Source organism: Natrix helvetica (assembly GCF_964273705.1).
Source record: "Natrix helvetica genome assembly, chromosome: 4".
Lineage (NCBI taxonomy): Eukaryota > Metazoa > Chordata > Lepidosauria > Squamata > Natricidae > Natrix > Natrix helvetica.
In genome coordinates, this window is record NC_138550.1 from 53571240 (window position 1) to 53590289 (window position 19050).

The 19050-nt window shown below is 40.1% G+C and overlaps 2 protein-coding genes across 3 annotated transcripts in view; both read left to right on the forward strand.

Moving 5' to 3' along the window:
• The first annotated feature begins 2348 nt into the window (after nt 1–2348).
• Nucleotides 2349–17135, forward strand: SLC5A3 (solute carrier family 5 member 3). Of its 2 annotated transcripts, none has more exons than XM_081952069.1 (2): nt 2349–2369; nt 12338–17135. In XM_081952069.1, the coding sequence occupies exon 2, from the start codon at nt 12636–12638 to the stop codon at nt 14769–14771; it is 2136 nt and encodes a 711-aa protein (XP_081808195.1). In that variant the 5' UTR covers nt 2349–2369; nt 12338–12635; the 3' UTR covers nt 14772–17135. The 2 variants fall into 2 exon arrangements, with proteins under 2 accessions (XP_081808195.1, XP_081808194.1); XM_081952068.1 differs by lacking the exon at nt 2349–2369 and adding an exon at nt 3055–3194 and having other exon boundaries at nt 12338–17106.
• Nucleotides 3042–19050, forward strand: part of MRPS6 (mitochondrial ribosomal protein S6) — a 28221-nt gene continuing 12212 nt past the window's right edge. Inside the window, exon 1 of the mRNA XM_081952070.1 lies at nt 3042–3194. Coding sequence (XP_081808196.1) covers nt 3150–3194 — 45 coding nt within the window. The 5' untranslated portion in view covers nt 3042–3149. The remainder of the gene's footprint in view (nt 3195–19050) is intronic.

Consider the following 19050-nt stretch of genomic DNA (forward strand, 5'->3'; position numbering starts at 1 on the left):
TTGGCCCGCTTGCTGGGCAAGATGGTTTCGTGCATAGGAATAGTACCTTGGGCCCATCTACACTCCCGGACACTTCAATGGACACTCATTCCTTACCAGCGCCAACGCATGAGCAACTCCTTATGCCCGGTTCTCCTGTCCCTGGGCCTTTGTTGGTCCCTGAGGTGGTGGCTATCTCCGGCCCTGAGTTGAGGATCTGAACTTTGGGAACCAGATCGCATCACGATCACCACGGACGTGAGCCTCTACAGCTGGGGGGTCTTGATGGACTCCAGACTGGAGCAGGGTCGATGGACAAAGTCAGACCTGCGTCACAATATAAATTGGCTGCAGCTGAAGGTAGCTCGCCTGGCCCTCCTTCAATTTCGGGACTTGATAACCTATCACCACGTGCTCCTTCTGACGGACAATGTGGCCACGAAGGCACACATAAATTGTCAAGGGGGGGACTCATTCCAAGTGTCTCTGGCTGGAAGCTCAGAAACTCGGTCTCTGGGCAGAGAAGAACCTGGCCTCTATAACATCAGAACACATTTCGGGCATAGCCAAGCATCAGGCCGACTGGTTGAGTTGGGCGACAGTCAACCACAATGAGTGGCAACTGATTCCAGAACTCTCCCACAGAATTTGCCACTGCTTCAGCAACCCACTGGTGGACTTGTTTGCGAGCCTGACCAATGCTCAGCTGAACCAGTTCTTCTCCCACTTCCCAGTGCGCAATGCCAAAAGGACAGATGCACTCAGAAGTCCATGGCCCCCGGGCCTCCTTTATGTCTTCCCCCTCGCCCTCTGATCCAGGGATCCCTGAGGAAGGTAGTGATAGAGAGGGCACTATCATCCTGGTAGCCTGGTATTGGCCGAGACGGCCTTGATTTGCAGACCTTGTCCAACTATCCATATCTCCCCCGTGGAGGATTACTCAAGAGGAGATTGCTTTGTGCCAGGGGGTATTCCTCCACCCGGAGCCCCAGTGGCTCCAGCTGACCACCTGGCACTTCAGCGGTGCCTCCTGAGGGATGCTAATCTGTCAGCCAAGGTCACATCCACCATCGAATCTTCCAGGCGCCCAGCGACAACACGAATCTATAACTCTACGAGGTCGACTTTCGTTTCTTGGTGCGGAAGATTCAATCTATCTCCGGTCAGCGCCTCGCTGGCTCAAGACCAGGGACTTTCCCATAATACCTTACAGAGACAGGTGGCGATTCTCTCCTCGGTCCTGGTGGGGGATGGCCATTTCCCTTGTCTCAAGTCCCATTGGTCTAATGGTTCCTTAAGGAGGCGGCAAACCTATGCCCTCCTCCAGTCCATCGGTTCCCAACGTGGGTTGTGGGCTTGGTTCTTAGAGCTCTCATGGGGCCTCCCTTTGAACCGCTGAGGACAATTTACCTCAGATTTTTGTCCCTAAAAGTGTCCTTTCTGGTCATCGTTATCTCGGCTCGCTTTATCTCTGAGTTAGGGACATTATCTTCCAAGCAGGACTTATGCCAGTTCCACCAGGATAGGGTCGTCCTTAGACTACATCTTCCGAAGGTCAATTCCCTCTTCCACAGGTCGCAGGAAGTCATTCTCCCTAACTTCTGTCCCTCTCCTTCACATGAGAGGGAACATCTTTGGCACCGTTTAGATGTCCGCCGCGCTCTGCGCATTTATCTCAGACGAACACTGCCCTTTTGCAGGCTAGAGGCTCTCTTTCTATCCTTTCAGCCTAGTACCCTGGGGTCTAGGGTTTCTTCTGCTACCATAGGCAGGTGGTTAAGATAGGCCATCACGAAGCTTATGTAGTCTCAGGTAAAGATCCTCCTCAAGGGATCACGGCCCATTCCACTCGAAGTGTCGCTACAACAGCCATGTGGGCCACGAGGGCTCCTCTAGAGGACATCTGTAGGGCGGCCACCTGGGCCTCCCCAACGTCCTTTATCCGACATTATCGACTGGATCGTTTCACTTCAGCGGATGCGTCCTTCGGTCGTCGGGTTCTCCAACCGGTGGCGACCTCCTCTCCCCCGGGGATATTTCCCACCCTGGGACTTAGCTTGGGTATGTCCCAGCTGTAGCCCCTCCTGCCGTATCTACAGGAAAAAGAAAGTTGGTCCATACCTGAACGTTTCTTTTCTGTAAATGAGGCGGGAGGGGCTACATCCCACCCTACTCATTATAGTTAGGTGGGGCGAGGGGTGGTCGGGGTGTTTGTTTATTGTTGCTTGCATTATATTTTCGCAGCTTTTCCATTCGACCTCAAGGAAACTGGGAGCCAGTAGGGAAGGATGGTGTCTTTAAGAAAATTCCCTCAGTCTCTGGACCAATCGGGCTGTGACTAAACCCAGCTGTAGCCCCTCCTGCCTCATCTACTGAAAAGAAACGTTCAGGTAAGGACCAACGTTCTGTCTCTCTATCTTTGGAGTGAATAGCAACTCGGAGCTGATTTACACCATATCCTCTGCTGGACTGTGATGTTGACATAAGGTTGGGACAGGTTTTGTTTTTCCTTTTTTTCCCCCTCCCCCCCCATTTAAGAGTAGAAGATAATATACTGGATTGTATTCACATAATTTCCTGTCTGACTCTCTCTTTCCCGTTTTGGGCATGTCAATGGTTGCGGAACAGTCCAAATACGAAATGTTTTTAGAAAGGCTAAACCGTGTCAATAGTGGAAATACAATGAGAGGGATTACAAGAGGGCAATGCAGCTTCCAGAGAAGAAGGGGGCGGGATTCAGTGGAAATTTCCACACGCTGCAGTAGTATTTGCGACCACAGATAAAAGAGGAGGGGAAAGGAAACGGCAGAAAAGGCATCACTATGGGGAAAGTGAGGCAGCGCCCGCGGGCCTGCTTTCAAACGCGGGGCCGTCTTTCCTATGAATTGGACGAGTTGGAAATAAAGGGTCTCTCCCCCCCCCCGCACCGGCATAATTCGGGACCAGCCCGCCTGAGAAGCTCCTTCCCTCCCCACAGTCCTAGGAGGAAGAGGGGAGGGGGGAAGAGTAGCAAAGGGGCGGGGCCACCGGGCGCGCGCAGCAGCCGAGCTCTTTTAAACACCCAGCTGCCTCCTGCTCGCTACAGCTAAGGACCAGGAGACGCGTCCGATAGGTGGCCGCACCGCGCTCCCCTTGTCTGGTGGGGCTGAGCTGCTCCTCTTCCTCCAAAGATGCCCCGTTATGAGTTGGCTTTGATTCTGAAAGCCATGCAGAGGGTGAGTGGGTGTGTGGACGTTGTGTGGTTCCGTGCCCTTTTCGGTGCCCTTGCCCTCTTTTTTTCCGCCAGGTATCCCCCTTCCCCGTTTCAGACGCTGTGGGTGTCCCCCCCTCCCCCCCAGCTTCCAAAAGCCCTCTGAGGCTTCGGCGCGCCCTGGGTTTCTTCCCGGCAGCCCTGAACGTCCGACCATGTGTCCTCCTTCCTCTCCGGCGCAATGCGTGGCTCCGAAAGGACGGCCTTTTTCTCCCGCCATTGCTGGCTTTTCTTTCATTATCGTTCGGCGAATCACTTCGGGAGAATTCGAGAGCGCTTTCGCAATTCCAACAATTGAACTCTTCTTCTGTTTTTTAAGCGCCTTCCCTACCCCCCCCCCTTTCCCAAATGCTGAAAGAACACGTGTAGTCTCGTTGCTTTTTTCCCCCCACAAAACGCAATTAAAGGAACCGCTCTTAGTCGTTTAGGGAAAAGTGCCAGGTTTAAACTATTTTCCTCTTCTTCCCCGAGCGCTTTGGGTTTTTGCATGGGCTTCCCTTTAAACGCAAAAATCGCCCTGCTGCCCTTGTTCATTCTCGGCGGTGTTTCATCGACCCTGATCGCAGCTTTTGGGGACCGTTTCATTTTGGCACTTCTGGAAAGCTGCATGCTTAGTAACGGCTCTCCTGATAGTTGTTAGTTGATCACCTTTTAAATGCTTCTCCCCGCATTGGAAGCTTTGGATTTCCAAGATATGCAAAAACATGGATTTTATACATATAATAGAACATAAATTGCAGGGATTGTTTTTTTTTAAATGACTCTAGGAGCTACTTGAAGGGTAGCATTGAAAGATTTGCTTCATTTCTTAGCAAGAAGTTTACATGATGTTCAAAATGCAGATCAAAATAGATAGAATCGAGTGGGAGCCCATAACTCAAGTAGAGAGGGCCTATTTTTCACATTGTGGGTTTGAGATTCATGCAGAAATTCTGGGGAAGTTTCCTGAAGCAAATACCGGTGACTTAGTACTGCTGAGTCTGGCTCCATATTAAAACAGATTCTGAAATTGGCAAATATTAAAGAGCATGACATTGTTTTGAAAAAGGAAATAGATAATGATGCTCTTTTTAAATGTATTTATTCGGGTAAACTGGTAATGAATGCTTTAATTAGAAAGTTTAGTTTTCTCATCAATATAGAAGACTGCAGCTCACAGTATTTCCTTGCACTATAGCTCTGCATGCAGCATGCGCAAAGTCCCACTGAGGTTTGTGAAGTTAACTCAAAGGTGGTGTGTATATGTTTACAACCTTAAAATTATTTTACACAGGGAAGTCTTTGCTTAGTAAAACTTCATTCTACACATGGGCGGTATTATATATTCTACATACTATGTTTTGAATACGCATAGTCAGATTTGAGTTTTGTGTTTCTGATGTTTGAGACCTGGGTTTGCAGATTTTGGAGTACATTTTGTTGCTCCCATAAAATGCAAGATAAATTAGCTGTTTCAGGATATACAAGTTTTTAGACCATCTCAGATGTAAAGTACATTTTAAAAATATTTTAGAAAGCATAGAGACAGATTCTCTTGAAGTGGAACCAAGCATTTCATGAAGCAGCATGTAGACATTTCTGAATTAATGTCAAAGAATTAGGATCTTGTAGCTGAAAAGTTCACAATCTGCAAAAAAAAAAAAAAAAAAAAAATCCAACCCTGTCATAATGTCATATCAGACATTTAAATTAGACTGTCAGCTGATCTAAAGAAATAAAGATTTCCTTCTTAAAGGAAACATGTGCCTAAGAAATAATCGATCATCTTTGAGTTCCATGTTTAGATAAAAATCTTCCAAATCATTACTATGTAGATATAAGAATACAAATAATTTAGTGTGGCCTTTTAATAAACAAATATAAAGAATAGCTTTAATTTGGTCTACATTTAGAATTTTCAGTCTAAAAGGCACTATTGCTAGTCAGGTGAAACTGTTCTGATGGATTGATATTGCCAAGAACATACATTTTTTGAGGATAAAAATACCTGAATCAATTCAGATAGAAATACAATAGAAGCAAGAATGCAAGCAATCTAGAATATTTACAGTATTCACTGTTATAATGGAAGAAACTAAACAACAACCACCGTTTGTCTTAATGACAAAAGTTTAGTGTATCCTATAATAAACATGGTATATATCAGTGGTTAAAAAATATCTAAAATAATTTAAATCCAATTGCAATGTATTAAGCTTGAGATGTATTTTTCATTCCTATTTTACCTCTTTTCAGAAATACATGTACTTTATGAACTTGCCCAGAAGAGGGCAAGAGAGCTAAACCTTTTTCTGATTAAAATACAGGTTTTTTCCCATTCATGGGAAAGTGGTTCACTGATTTCACTTGTCTGTAAATAAAAACTGCACATTTAAAATTGACTCTACAAGTAATATATGTTATTTCAAATTACTCAGATAATTTTATATTATTTTACTACATAGCAGATACGATTTTACTCAGTACATGTTTGAAGCTATTGATTTTTCTGCTTTTGGTAGAAAGTATTTAGATATATAACTTACATATTGGGAAATAGCAAAGTTTATTGTAGAACAGGTTGTTAATAAGGAAATTACAAAAATATACTGCTTTCCCCCAGTATATAAAGGAATAGAACAAGAATGATGAAAAGCATAGTAATGCACTGAACAGTTAATTCATCAAACATTATGAGTTTTTACATCATTTCTTCATTTGGAATTTTTCCCAGTTCTGTGTCTTAGAACTATGAGCTTTCATTTATGAACTGATTAATGTTTATGGCCACAATTGTATTCTTTTTTGAAAATTGAGTTTTTTCTTAGATATATTCATGGAGGCTAGAACATGGTCATATTTAGAGATTGATAGTACTTATTGGTTGCTTCTTCAAATTCTTTTGTTGGTTGATTGGCTTGAAAAATGGACACTGACTTTACAGTATGCCTTAAAAACAGACTTTATGAAATGTACTTAGTTATACATGCTTTAGTAAGACATCATTACTGATAGTCCTTGACTTATGACCATAACTAAGCCCATAATGTCTGTTGCTAAGTAAGGCAGTTGCTAAGTAGGATTTGCTCCATTTTATGACCTTTTTGCCACAGTTGCTAAGTGAATGATGTGATCATTAAGCAAATCCTACATCCCCTATTGAATTTACGGTTTGGAAGCCAGCTGGAGAGGTTACAAATGGTGATCACATGCCACCAGGATAATGCAACTGTCATAAATACATGCCAGATGCCAAACGCCCAACTTTTGATCATGGGATTGCTGCAACGATCATAAATGTGAAAACCAAACATTGCTTTTTTCAGTGCTATTGTATCTTTGATTAGTCACTAAATGATTGTTAAGTAAAGGATTACGTGTACCAGCAGAATGATGGGGTTATTATTATGTAATTGGCAAGTTTCATTGCAAGACTGTTTCAAGAGTTTAGGGTCCACACTATGTATGACTAGCATCAGGTTATATATGTAATTAAGTTTATTAAACGGTGTTCAGAGCAACAAATAAAGACTGGAGAATGAATTGCAGTAAATTACAGCAGTACCTCTCCATGTATCTCCGATTGTTCAATTATACTATTGCATGAATATGGATTTAAAGATAAAGCTTTTTTATCATTTTTATTTGGGATGTAATTACTTTTTATATAGGCTGGCAGATGTAGACCGTTCAATAGACCAATGCCAGTTTAAGTTGGAGCTAATTGATTTAGTTGACATTAAGGAGTGGATAACTGCTGGCAGGATCAAATAAGGTAAATGGCATGTGACATGTGACCCGCAGTGGTGGGTTCGGGACCCCGGCGCAGCCGGTACACTGCGCAGGGGGCTGGGTGTCCTAGATGGGCCTGTGCGCACATGCGCACACTACTGCCTTGCGACACCCAGCTGCCTGGTGGAGGTCGCACAGGCACAATGGGCCAATCGCGATATTAAACTCCCATAGAACGCAGGTGGTCTAAATAAGCCATCGTACCGGTACGGTGGCCGCTTCTCCCAGCTACTCCCGGTATGGCCGTACCGCCTGGAACCCACCACTGGTATGTGGACAAAGATACTTTACTGCATTAACAGTTATTGATCTATTAAGAATGATACTTCTGTTTAGTTTAAAGTTCCCTGCTGACAGTAGGACTGTATGAAATTTCTTGGTATGCATGAACTTTGATTAAAAGGTGCATGAAAGTAATCTGTAGTACTGATAATTGATCATTTTTGCTGAAAAAAAAATATCTTCACTTGAAAACAGATTTTCTCTAGCCAAAGTAGAAGGTGAACCGCTGATCTGTTGTAAAGTACCAGTAGAATTCAGCTTGAGGGAAGCCAGACCATTTCTTAAACCTGCAATTACAAAGAATCTTTTTCGGGAAGATATTTTTATGATGGAGATTCTAGGAGGAGGATCAAATTAGTTTGTGGTAGCAAAAAACAGGAGTTTAGTAGTACCTTTTCTGATTAATGTTTTTAAAGGTTAACAAAATGCTACCACAGTTTGGAAAAAATGCTACCAGATTCCTTCTGACTCCTCCCCCCCCCCCCATGGGCTGGTCATAGGAAAAAAAGCACCTCAGAACTGCTTTAAACCTATGTTTGTGCTTGCCAAAGCTGTACTCCATTGCTGACAAAGGCCAAAAATATAAAGAAATGTGAAAGAAGTTGGGCATCTTCTGATATTCACTGAATCATTGTTCCAGGGGCCTTCTGTCACTTTTTAATATCTGAAAAGAAAATTTCCTACGTAAACCTGGGGATAATTTGCAAATCTTTCCCCCTCTCCCCAGTCTGTTCAGAAGTAAATAAGGCAATCATTTATACATGTGGACTACAGGATACCTTACTTATAACAGGCAAGCAATTGTAAGATCCTGAATTTCGTGAGTTAATTTACATATTAAAAACAAATAATTTATAGAAAAACCAGTTGTAGAAGTTATAGTTACAGAAGCCCCTTTGGATAGGCAGGTAAACTAAATAGTAACTTTAAAGATCATAAATACATGTTGAACCTTCTAATTTCTTTTGATATTTTTAATAACCAAAAATGGTAAAAGCTGAGAATTTTCTCTATATTAAAAGATTGGGGAACTGGAATTGATTCATATATTAGGCACCCATAACTGCATCCAAAAATATGTTTTCACTTTATTATGCGCACAAGTGTTCTCGCTTCCTTTTGGCTATGGGAACCAATATCTACAGGTTTAATAGATTAAAAGACCAGTTTTATACTGACATTTATTTTATTTATTACTTGTGCCTTAAATAGAAAAGATAGCCCTTTGACTTGCGATTACAATTGAACGCAAAATTTCTGTTGCTAAGCGAGGCAGTTGTTAAGTGAGTTTTGCCTCATTTTATGATCTTACCAAGTTGTTAAGTGAATTGTTGCAGTTGTTTAGTAACACGATGGCTAAGTGAATCCGACTTCCCCATTGGCTTTGCTTGTCAGAATGTCGCAAAAGGTGATTCACGAGCCCAGGACACTGCAACCATCATAAATATGAGTCATTTGCCAAGTATTTGAATTTTGATCATGTGATTATGGGGATGCTGCAATGATCATAAGTGTGTTATAAGTGTTACTAAACTGTTATAATTTTTTTTTAGCGCCTTTGTAACTTTGAATGGTCATGAAATGAACTGTTGTAGGTTGAGGACGACCTGTGATGTGTTATTTGGTTATGTATTATCTTACTTTGTATGAATTTGGATGTTCAGGAATTGGAATATTGTAGTTTATTTGCAGGTGCATAAGCTTTAGTTCTGCCAGAATTGTGGTGGGTGGAGTAGTTAAATACCTTCTAGGCGTTCCATACTATATACTAGGTTACCCTGAAAAATGCATCCCATTGGATTATCTTGTAAATTGTTTTTGCTGTTCATTAATTTAGAATGACTACTGCCCCTTTGTGTTAGGCAGATTAAATAATAATATTTAAGTTATCTGATTTAAGCCTTACCCAAACTCTTCTTCATTGTTTCTCTCTCTCTCTAGAGATGTACAAAACGGTCCATGCAAGGTAAACTGGATTTGTATAATTCACATCTAAACAAGGAGGCATGTTCCATACAGAAGTGTTTGGGGCAGATGGTGTAAGAAAATGTCAAGGACATTAGGGCAAAGTGGAAGCTAAAGGCAGATAAGGAAAGGAAGGCACCGGGTAGATTCCGAAAATGTGTGGGTGATTGGATGTGCCATTCCTGAAGCCAGAGATTTTGGTTGTAGTTATGGCAGATAATGAAAAGAAGATAAGGCAGGTGGTTTTGTGGCTGCAACAAATGTCTATACAATTGTATTAATTTTGGCAATTTCGCAAGATTTCGTGTGGCATTTTTTAATGGAAAGGATATTATGATGTGCTCTGTTCCTTAGTTACCAGAAAACTAGTTCTGTAAAGAGGTAGAACCTAGAGTTTCATTTCCTTGCCAAAATGTGTAATACAGGGGTGTCAAACTCAAGACCCATGGCCTGGATCTGGCCCGTGAGATGCTTAGATTGGGCCTGCAGGGCTGCCCTACAAAAAGCAAAGGACCAGCCTGCAGTGTCTCTGCCAGCAAAAACAGAGCTCGCAAGAGCCGTGGGTGGACCTCCCGAGCTCTGTTTTTGCTGGCAGAGGGTTGCAGGAAGCCATTGCAGCCGAAAACTGAGCTCAGGAGCTCATTTTCGCTGGCAGAGTGCTCGGCCTGCCACAGGCGTCTCCAACACGAGTGATGTCAAGCTGGCCACACCCATCCTGGCCATAATCACCCTGGCCCCCCAAGGTCAAACACAACCCTGATGCGTCTCTCAATGAAATCGAGTTTGACACCCTTGGTGTAACAGGTCCCTGAATCATTTGAATGTGTTTTCTTAATATATAACTTGAAGAGTATATAACATCTAAATTTATATCAGCAGATATGTGGATGAAAAATAACTGGTAGCATTAAAATGATGAAATTTTTTTTGGAGCTCTTCATTTTAATCTTTTTCTCTTAATTCCTGCTTTCTCTAAGTTATTTCATTTTCAATGGTTTTGAAAAATAATCAGATATTGTTACATTATCTGTTCCATTTTATAAGATGGTCAACTTTATTAAATTTACTGAATTCCATCTATATTACATCCAGAGCATTCCCTTAATCTACTAATCTAGTCATTGTAATCATTGAGGAGCTGTTTTAGTTTGCAGTTGCAAAAAATCTGGGATGTGGTAATACATTTCCTAACCAACGACTTTTAGTGAAAGGCTTAAACTTTTATGAATTGCAACTTTTACTTCATTAGGTGCTACCAGGATCCTTCTAATCTAGCCAGTTATTTTTTAAAAAGCCATAAAATCTGACATAGCCTGTGTTTGACAAACTCATGCAGGTTTCAGATAATTATCTTGTTACTTTCTTAGTGCTTGCAAACAGACTGCTTTATGATATTTCTATGATTTTTTTAATTACTGAAGTCAAGGTGATTTGTCTACAGTTTTTTTCCCCTTTCTGAAAGATCACAACAGTGTTAAGCAGCTCTTTTCCATTCTGTTCCTCTGATGCTTTCCCTACACTAAAGTTATCAAAGATTACAGCTAATGGTTCTGAGATAATATTATCTAGTTCCTTAATAGCCAAGGACCCCCCTGCATTACCCCTCCCCCTTTTTGGCACGTGAGCCAAAAAAGGTTCGCCATCACCACTTACATGCCTGTTTTAACCTTCACTTCTCTTCTGCCTCCTATCATGGCCCACCTTCTGATAGTTGGACCTCTTTTGCCTTTTGTGAAACTACAGACGCAAAGTAGGAGTTAAGGAGTTCAGCCTTTTCCCTGTTGCCTTCTTTTCCAACCAATGGAATGACTATTTCCTTAATCTTCTCATACTTCATCCAAAGAAGTATTTTTGGTTATTTTTGCTTTCCATGCAAGCCTCCTCTCATTGAGACCTTTAGTCTTTCTAATCCAATTCTTAAAGAGATTTGGAGTATTCTAATATTCTGCTTTTGTTATATGACCCCTCTTTTCATTTTAAAAAAAATGTCAATTTTGTTTCTTAGTTTATCAAAGAGTTCTTGCCAACTATACAAATAATATTATCTGTCTCTTGTTTTTTTTCTAGTATTGTTTTAATTTGATTAATCTTATTTTTCAGAATTTCCTAATGCTGCTGAACTATTTTCCCTTTAGCATTTCCATCCATGAAATCCTTCCCACATTTTTTCTTAGTTTATTGCAGTCACCTCTCTTGAAATATAGAACACTAATCTGATTACCTTTAGTTCTCCCAGCCTTCAGTATGGTGAATTCTAGGATGATATGATAATTATTTCCCAAGGTTTCCACAACTTCCACTTCCTCATCCATTTCTTCATGGAGGAAATGTACAACTTCAGTTAAAAAAAACTCCTGAACCTCATCACTTTCCTAGAAGTCTTCCATCTTGTCAGAATTTAGCTTTAGTCAACTAGAGGTCACCTGCATTTAGACATTATTAGACATTTTTTGAAAAAGAAAAATCCATATTGAATATAGAACATGAATATATAAAGCATGTTCATCTTCAGGCTTTGAAGAAATTATATGAAAAAAAAGTGTATGTACACAGCTACCATAGGAAAAAGAAACTGGGTACAATGAAGATCAGTTTGGAGAAGCAAATGAATAGGAAAAGAAACATACAGTTATAATTTCCCTCATGATTAAAGCTTTTGAAATTAAGTTTACAACACTATTGATACATTATCACACAGAAACATCAAGTTAGATAAATCATGTTTGGAGATAATTGTTGATTCTGAAAGAATTGAAGGGTGCAATATATATAAATCCAGAATAGACTTCTTCTGTGATGCTGATTTACCATCATTTTGAATATCAAAACATTCTGTGTAATTAAGTTAATGCTTAGTATGCAAATTTGGTAGTTTATTTAGTAAAAGCATGCACTTTCTTTTACTTTACTAATATATCTTGTTTACAGTCTTTGAAAGTTATGTGTTAAATTGTGTAAAATTCAACATTGCATTTCAAAGGGAGGAAAAGCTATGTTCAACTACTTGTTATGACAGAATTCAAATTTTTCTGGTGCATAGTAAAGCCTTCTCTAATTCAATCTTTATCTTTTGTTTTTGCTGCCTTGCAGGGTTGGTACAGTAGGCCTCACTAAACTTAGCTGCAACTAAGAATTTCTCCTACATCAACAAAGTTAATGATGATGCTCTTGTGGATTGGAGAATAAAAGAGCACACTAAGTATTTAAGAAGCGGAAAAAAACACATTTTATCTTCTCAGATTTATACTGCATCCACTGCCATCAAGACAGCAAACCAAAGGACAGATTTTTGATCCACAGTGTTTGTAAAACTAAACTGATTTATCTTACTAAGGCTCGGGGTTTGTGACCTGGACACCAACATTTGGAAGTTACTTGTTTTACAAAAATGAGGGCAGCTTTGGAACCAGCAGACATTGCCATTGTGGCGCTCTATTTTGTGCTTGTTTTGTGCATAGGCTTTTTTGCCATGTGGAAATCCAATCGAAGCACTGTAAGTGGGTACTTCCTTGCAGGGCGATCTATGACATGGGTTGCAATTGGTGCTTCTTTGTTTGTAAGCAACATCGGAAGTGAACACTTCATTGGGCTTGCAGGATCTGGAGCAGCAAGCGGATTTGCCGTGGGGGCATGGGAATTCAATGCCTTAATGCTTTTGCAACTTTTGGGATGGATCTTTGTTCCGGTCTACATACAATCTGGAATATACACCATGCCTGGGTACTTATCCAAACGCTTTGGAGGGCACAGAATTCAAGTATATTTTGCTATTTTGTCTCTAATTCTCTATATCTTCACCAAACTCTCAGTAGATTTGTATTCAGGAGCATTGTTCATTCAAGAGTCATTGGGCTGGAATATTTATTTATCAGTGATACTTTTGATTGGAATGACTGCATTGCTGACAGTGACTGGAGGTCTTGTGGCAGTTATCTACACAGATACAGTTCAAGCTTTGCTTATGATTATTGGTGCCTTCACACTTATGATCATAAGTATTAAAGAAATGGGTGGGTTTGAAGAGCTTAAACGAAGATACATGTTGGCCAAACCAAATGTTACATCAATTTTATTGATACATAATCTTTCCAGTACTAACTATTGCAATGTTGACCCAAAACCTGATGCACTGAAAATGTTACGTGAACCAACTGATGAAGATGTTCCTTGGCCTGGTTTCATTTTGGGACAGACTCCAGCTTCTGTATGGTATTGGTGTGCAGATCAAGTAATTGTCCAGAGAGTGTTAGCAGCAAAAAATATTGCTCATGCTAAAGGATCCACTCTGATGGCAGGTTTTTTAAAACTCTTACCTATGTTCCTTATAGTTATTCCAGGTATGATATCACGGGTATTGTTTGCAGATGATATTGCATGCATCAGTCCAGAACATTGTATGAAAGTTTGTGGAAGCAGAGCTGGATGCTCTAACATTGCCTATCCGCGTCTGGTAATGAATCTTGTTCCTGTAGGTCTGAGGGGCCTTATGATGGCTGTAATGATAGCTGCTCTAATGAGTGATTTAGATTCTATATTTAACAGCGCCAGTACCATCTTTACACTTGATATATATAAGCTCCTCATAAGGAAGACTGCATCATCCAGAGAACTGATGATTGTTGGAAGAATTTTTGTCGCGTTCATGGTTGTAACAAGCATTGCTTGGGTCCCAATAATAGTGGAAATGCAAGGAGGGCAAATGTATCTATATATACAAGAGGTAGCGGATTATTTGACTCCTCCAGTGGCTGCTATATTTCTTTTAGGTGTATTCTGGAAGCGTTGTAATGAACAAGGGGCCTTCTTTGGTGGGATGGTTGGATTTGCTTTAGGAGCTACACGGTTGATTCTGGCATTTATCTATCGTGTCCCTGAATGTAACCAGCCAGACACTAGACCATTTTTCATCAAGAATATCCATTATATGTATGTTGCTACTGGACTGTTTTGGATCACTGGAATTGTGGCTATAATAGTCAGCTTTTTGACCCCCCCACCTTCAGCAGAACAAATTCGTACAACTACATTTTGGTCTACAAAAAACAGAATTGTAAAAGAAAGCACATTAACAGCCAGTCCATATGAAGCACAAGAAAAGAATGTGTTAAAGTACGGTGTAATGGTATCTTCAAATGGGAAATCTGAAGATAGTGTTAAAAATGAACAGCCTGAAAATGTCAATCTTCTAATTACTTCCAGAGATGACAGCAATCCAGTGATTTCGCTTAACTCTGAAGTTGAAACACCAGTTGATTGTTACTCTAATGGGCAGGCGGCGCTTATGGATAACAAGAAGAATGAAGAGGAGATTGGGAGTAATGAGAAAGACTGGAAATTTGTAGATTGGTTCTGTGGCTTTAAAAGCAAAAATGTGAACGAAACAGCCACCCTAGATAAGAGGGAAGAAGAGACTATTTGTCTACAAATGCTGGAAGAGACTCCAAAAGTTAAATTATTACTTAATATTGGATTATTTTGCGTGTGTTTTCTTGGAATATTCATGTTTGTTTATTTTTCTTTGTGAACAGTTTTTTTAAGAGTGTGGTCTGACATTCAAAAAACAGACAAGTCTTTGGAGAAATATATAATTATGTGTGTTCTGTGTCTCATCTCTCAGGCTTCCTTTGCATTATTGTTCTCAACCAGCTTGAAAATCATTACAAATCCTATAGCTTAGTGTTCTTATTTCAGTGCAGAATGGGGATTTTATTCAATACCAAAAGTTGAATTTCAATATATCAAAGTAAGAAATTAGTTTATTAAAATAAAATAATCACAATCATTTGCAAATGGTCAAGGTGAAACTAGTGTTAATGTTGGTACTAACACTTCAAATATTGGTAAATTACACATATACAATTATGAGTCATCTTAATAATTTCTGATTATTTTCCTTTTACCCAGTACTCAAAACATTGTTTTTAATACTTAGATATTTTGACAAATATCTAAGTATTAAAACTGAATTACACAACTCTTGATAATTCATATCATCTAAAATTATGCACCACTAAGTACAATACTTCCCTTTCTCCATTCACTAGATGAAGTATTTGTCAATAATAGCAGTAAGTTTGAAAAAAAAATTCAAATTACACAGAAAGAATGGTCCAGTTTACATCTCCCTAGTAGATACTCTGCATATTGATTTAGGTCTCCATTGCAAATTATGCTATTTGGTGTTATAGTTCAATTTACTTGGAGACAAAATGGCAGTCTAAATGGTGGTAAGAGGGCAAAAACACCTCAGTATTTTCAGTTAAAAATACTTTTTGGGTAAGTTGGGATGTTTTCATAAAATTAAATCTACACATTAACATTGTAATGATTATAGTGATTCCTCCAACCTCTTGCAGAATGAAAAGCAAAAAAACCTCCTCTAGCATCCTCTTTGTGAAATCTTTTTCACAGTGAAAAAAAAAAGCCACTGTGAAATGAGCAATTTTGTACCAAAGACTTTTTTTTAACTCCCCTTTTTCCAGGGTTGGACTTTAGTGAAACCCTTCCCCCCCCCCCCAATCTTTCCAGCAGCTAAGATGGGGGCTTATGTTCTTCTCAACCACCATATCAACTTTCCCTCCAGTGTTCCAATCGTCTCCCCATGCGTAAGCCAAACAAGCCCTGGGTTTTCTTTTCTTTTCTTTTTAATCTGCATAGACTAAAACAGTGGGAATCTCATGTTTTAGTTTGCCCTCAGATAATGGAAAGTCAGCAGTTCCATGCATGGAAGAATCTCCTGTTCTGAGGCTGTAGTTTTAGCAAAGGCAGAAAAATGAATCTTACCTGCTCCCTATCTTGTGCCAATTTTTAATACCCAGTTTGAAATGCGTGAGGAGTAATAGATGCACTTTCCATTACAGCTCTGGCCTTCACAGCATCTAGAAGATGACTGAAATGGCAGGGCCAATGGAAGCAGGGACTGGCAGACACATAAACTTTTGACTTTTGACAATAGTATCATAACTGGCTAGAGGGAATTTGTCCTTAGTTTAGAATTGAGCTCATCTCTGCAATTTTGCAACAAAATGCATTCTTGCACTTCAAAGTGGTAAAGTTGTGCCCCATCAGATGCTTTGTACTTCTCTTGCTCCCTGGTCTTTGGTCATGCTATCTGCAACGGATGGAAATTGAAATATTCCAATATTGGAGGACCATAGGTTCTGACTGTAATTGGGACTGCAGAACTGAAGTATCTAATACAAAAACACATGCCTTTTCTTTTTTATCTGTACCTTAGAACAGATTGAGATTGCAATGACTATTGTAACAGCATATGATAAGATAACCAAAAATTGACTTGACTCATTGGCAATAGCGTTTTGAGTCATTTTGCTTTAGAATTTTTCTTACAAGGTTGGTGAAAAAATGTCACTTATTACTGAATAATACATGAATTATTATGGCATTAAGTGACATTGATTACTGAATGATGGAATTAATATGAAAAATCTAGAGACATTAAATTGTGGTTTCAATCTTGATTACATGAAATCATTTTAAAAGCAGTGTATGTATTTTTGTAAATACTGTAGCAAGATTATGTTTTTGTTGTCTTCTACCATGAATTGAGCTTCTTTGTGTACAGGACCAAAAAGCCTTTTCAAGGCATGTGTAATAAATACTTCACTGATGCTTTAAAAAGGTGCTTTAGAGCAGGTAGTGGGATATTTTGGTGCTTCACAAACCCAAATGCATATTTTCCTGGGCTACAGCTGCTTTATAAGCCCAGAAGAAAGTACAGCTTCTTTAAGGAGGCATTGACTGGGTGGCACGTATGCTCATGCTGGCGCCAACATTCCTTTTTGGCTTCAGATATGAAGTAGTGCACATCTTTTGCCTTCCATGACTAGAGACACCAGATGATGCTAGTGATGAAAGGTGGATTTCTCCTGAGGTAAGGTAGCATTTCTCTTTCTTGTACTTTCAGTATATTGAATGAGTTGCTAGCATTGACAGGCAGATTGGCTAGCTCAGGGATCTATTTCCCTCTCTTTCCCTCAAAATGCCTTGAATAGCCTTACAGACACATTAAAATAGCAGTGTCCAATACTCTCACTGTCTTAATCTCACGTAACTTAGTACATGTGTGGTATTATGAATAAAAATGGCAGAGTTCATTCTGAGTCTATTTGAAATTGGACCCATTAACCAGCAATGGAAATTTTGCCACATTTTAAAAATGTATCAACTCTGTTTGGGAATTCCAGTAACATTCTCTTTTCTATTTTATATAGTTTAGACCCGGGATGGTGAACCTGTGGCACGCGGAGCTATTTGTCAAGGGACGCAAGGCATTGCCCTGTCAGCTGGCCAGCGCGCATGTGTGCGCTGGCCAGCTGACTTCAGCCTTTTTTTGAGGCCATTTTTCACCCTCCCCAGGCTCCAGAGGCTATATAGGAGCTTGGGGAGGGCGAAAATAGCCTCCACCGCCCCCCAGAGGCCCTCCCTGAAGCCTCTGGAGCACAAAAGACCAGCCTTACGGGCAAATCGGAAGTTCCGGTTTGCTCTAGGACCGTTTTTTGCACCCCGGAGGCTTCAGGGAGGCTCCTGAAGCCTCCGGGGGGGGTGTTTTTGCCTTCCCCAGCCTCCTATAAAGCCTCTGGAGCCTGGGGAGGGCGAAGAAAGCATGCAAAAAATGGGAGCGCTGGTCATGCGTGCATGCGCACTGGGGTCACGCATTGCATTATGGGTGTGGCACGCCCATGCACGACCCCCGTGCACTACTCCCCCTTTTGGCACATGAGCCAAAAAAGGTTCGCCATCACTGGTTTAGACTACATAAATACTATTAATAAGTTTAGGTTTTTTGTTATGGGTTTTTGTTTGATTGACAAAATGGAGATCCTGAATAATGCTTCTCTGCCTTTTGACTAAGATCCAGTGTAGTACAGGCAGTCCTTGACTCATAATCATAATTGATGGCACGGTTACAGTCATAAGTCTCACTGATCAATTAACCAAATCATCATATAACTGACCTGATTTTACAACATTTCCTGCAGTAGTTATTAAATGAATTACAATGGTCATTAAGCACATCTGTCACTGTTAAGCAAATGCCGCGATCATTAAATGAACCCATTATCTACAACTGGCATTTTTGCTGGAAAACACAAGTAAACCTTGGTGTCTGGCAAAATACCTAAATTGCAGTTGTGACCATAAAGAGCCATAAATGCATGATTGTAAGTTGAGGACTCTCTGTATCATGTCAACATGTCAGGTGCAGAAAATGAGTCTAGAATAGATCATGCCATCTGTGGTAATAACAGTTTCCAAATCACTTTGGAATTAACAGTGAGCAAAAAGTTATTTGAATACATTGCAAATTATTGAAATACAATATGTAGTGAATGCTATTGTGCTTATATATTGAAATCTCTTAAACTTGAATTAGGGAACCAGTTTGCAGACATTTTTAAAAAAATAGTTATATGGGACAGATGGATACCGTAATCAAATCGGTAAAAGCCAGTTTTTCCATTTTAAAACATTTTTTGGGTGGTGGTGTTACAGTGCAATAATCTTTCTAAAGGTACAACCAATGATTTTTACCCTCCCTTCCACCTGTAAAATCAGTGCTCACTGGTACTACTTGATTAACTCCTGGGCTTCTGCAGTGATAGCAGAACAGGATTTTGGGGCTATATGTAGCTACAGTATAGGTTGTTTATAGGTTGCTTACCTTTGGTTAAATTGTTAAGTGAGCAGTGAGGTCACAATTTTATACTTTTTTTTGTTAATTAGGGTTGATTGAAGTGGACTGCAGTCCTTCCAAGTTCCTACTTAACATAGAAATATGG

Coding starts and splice junctions, on each gene's coding strand:
- SLC5A3 (XM_081952069.1), top strand. CDS start 12,636: ATGAGGGCAGCTTTGGAACCAGCAGACATTGCCATTGTGGCGCTCTAT.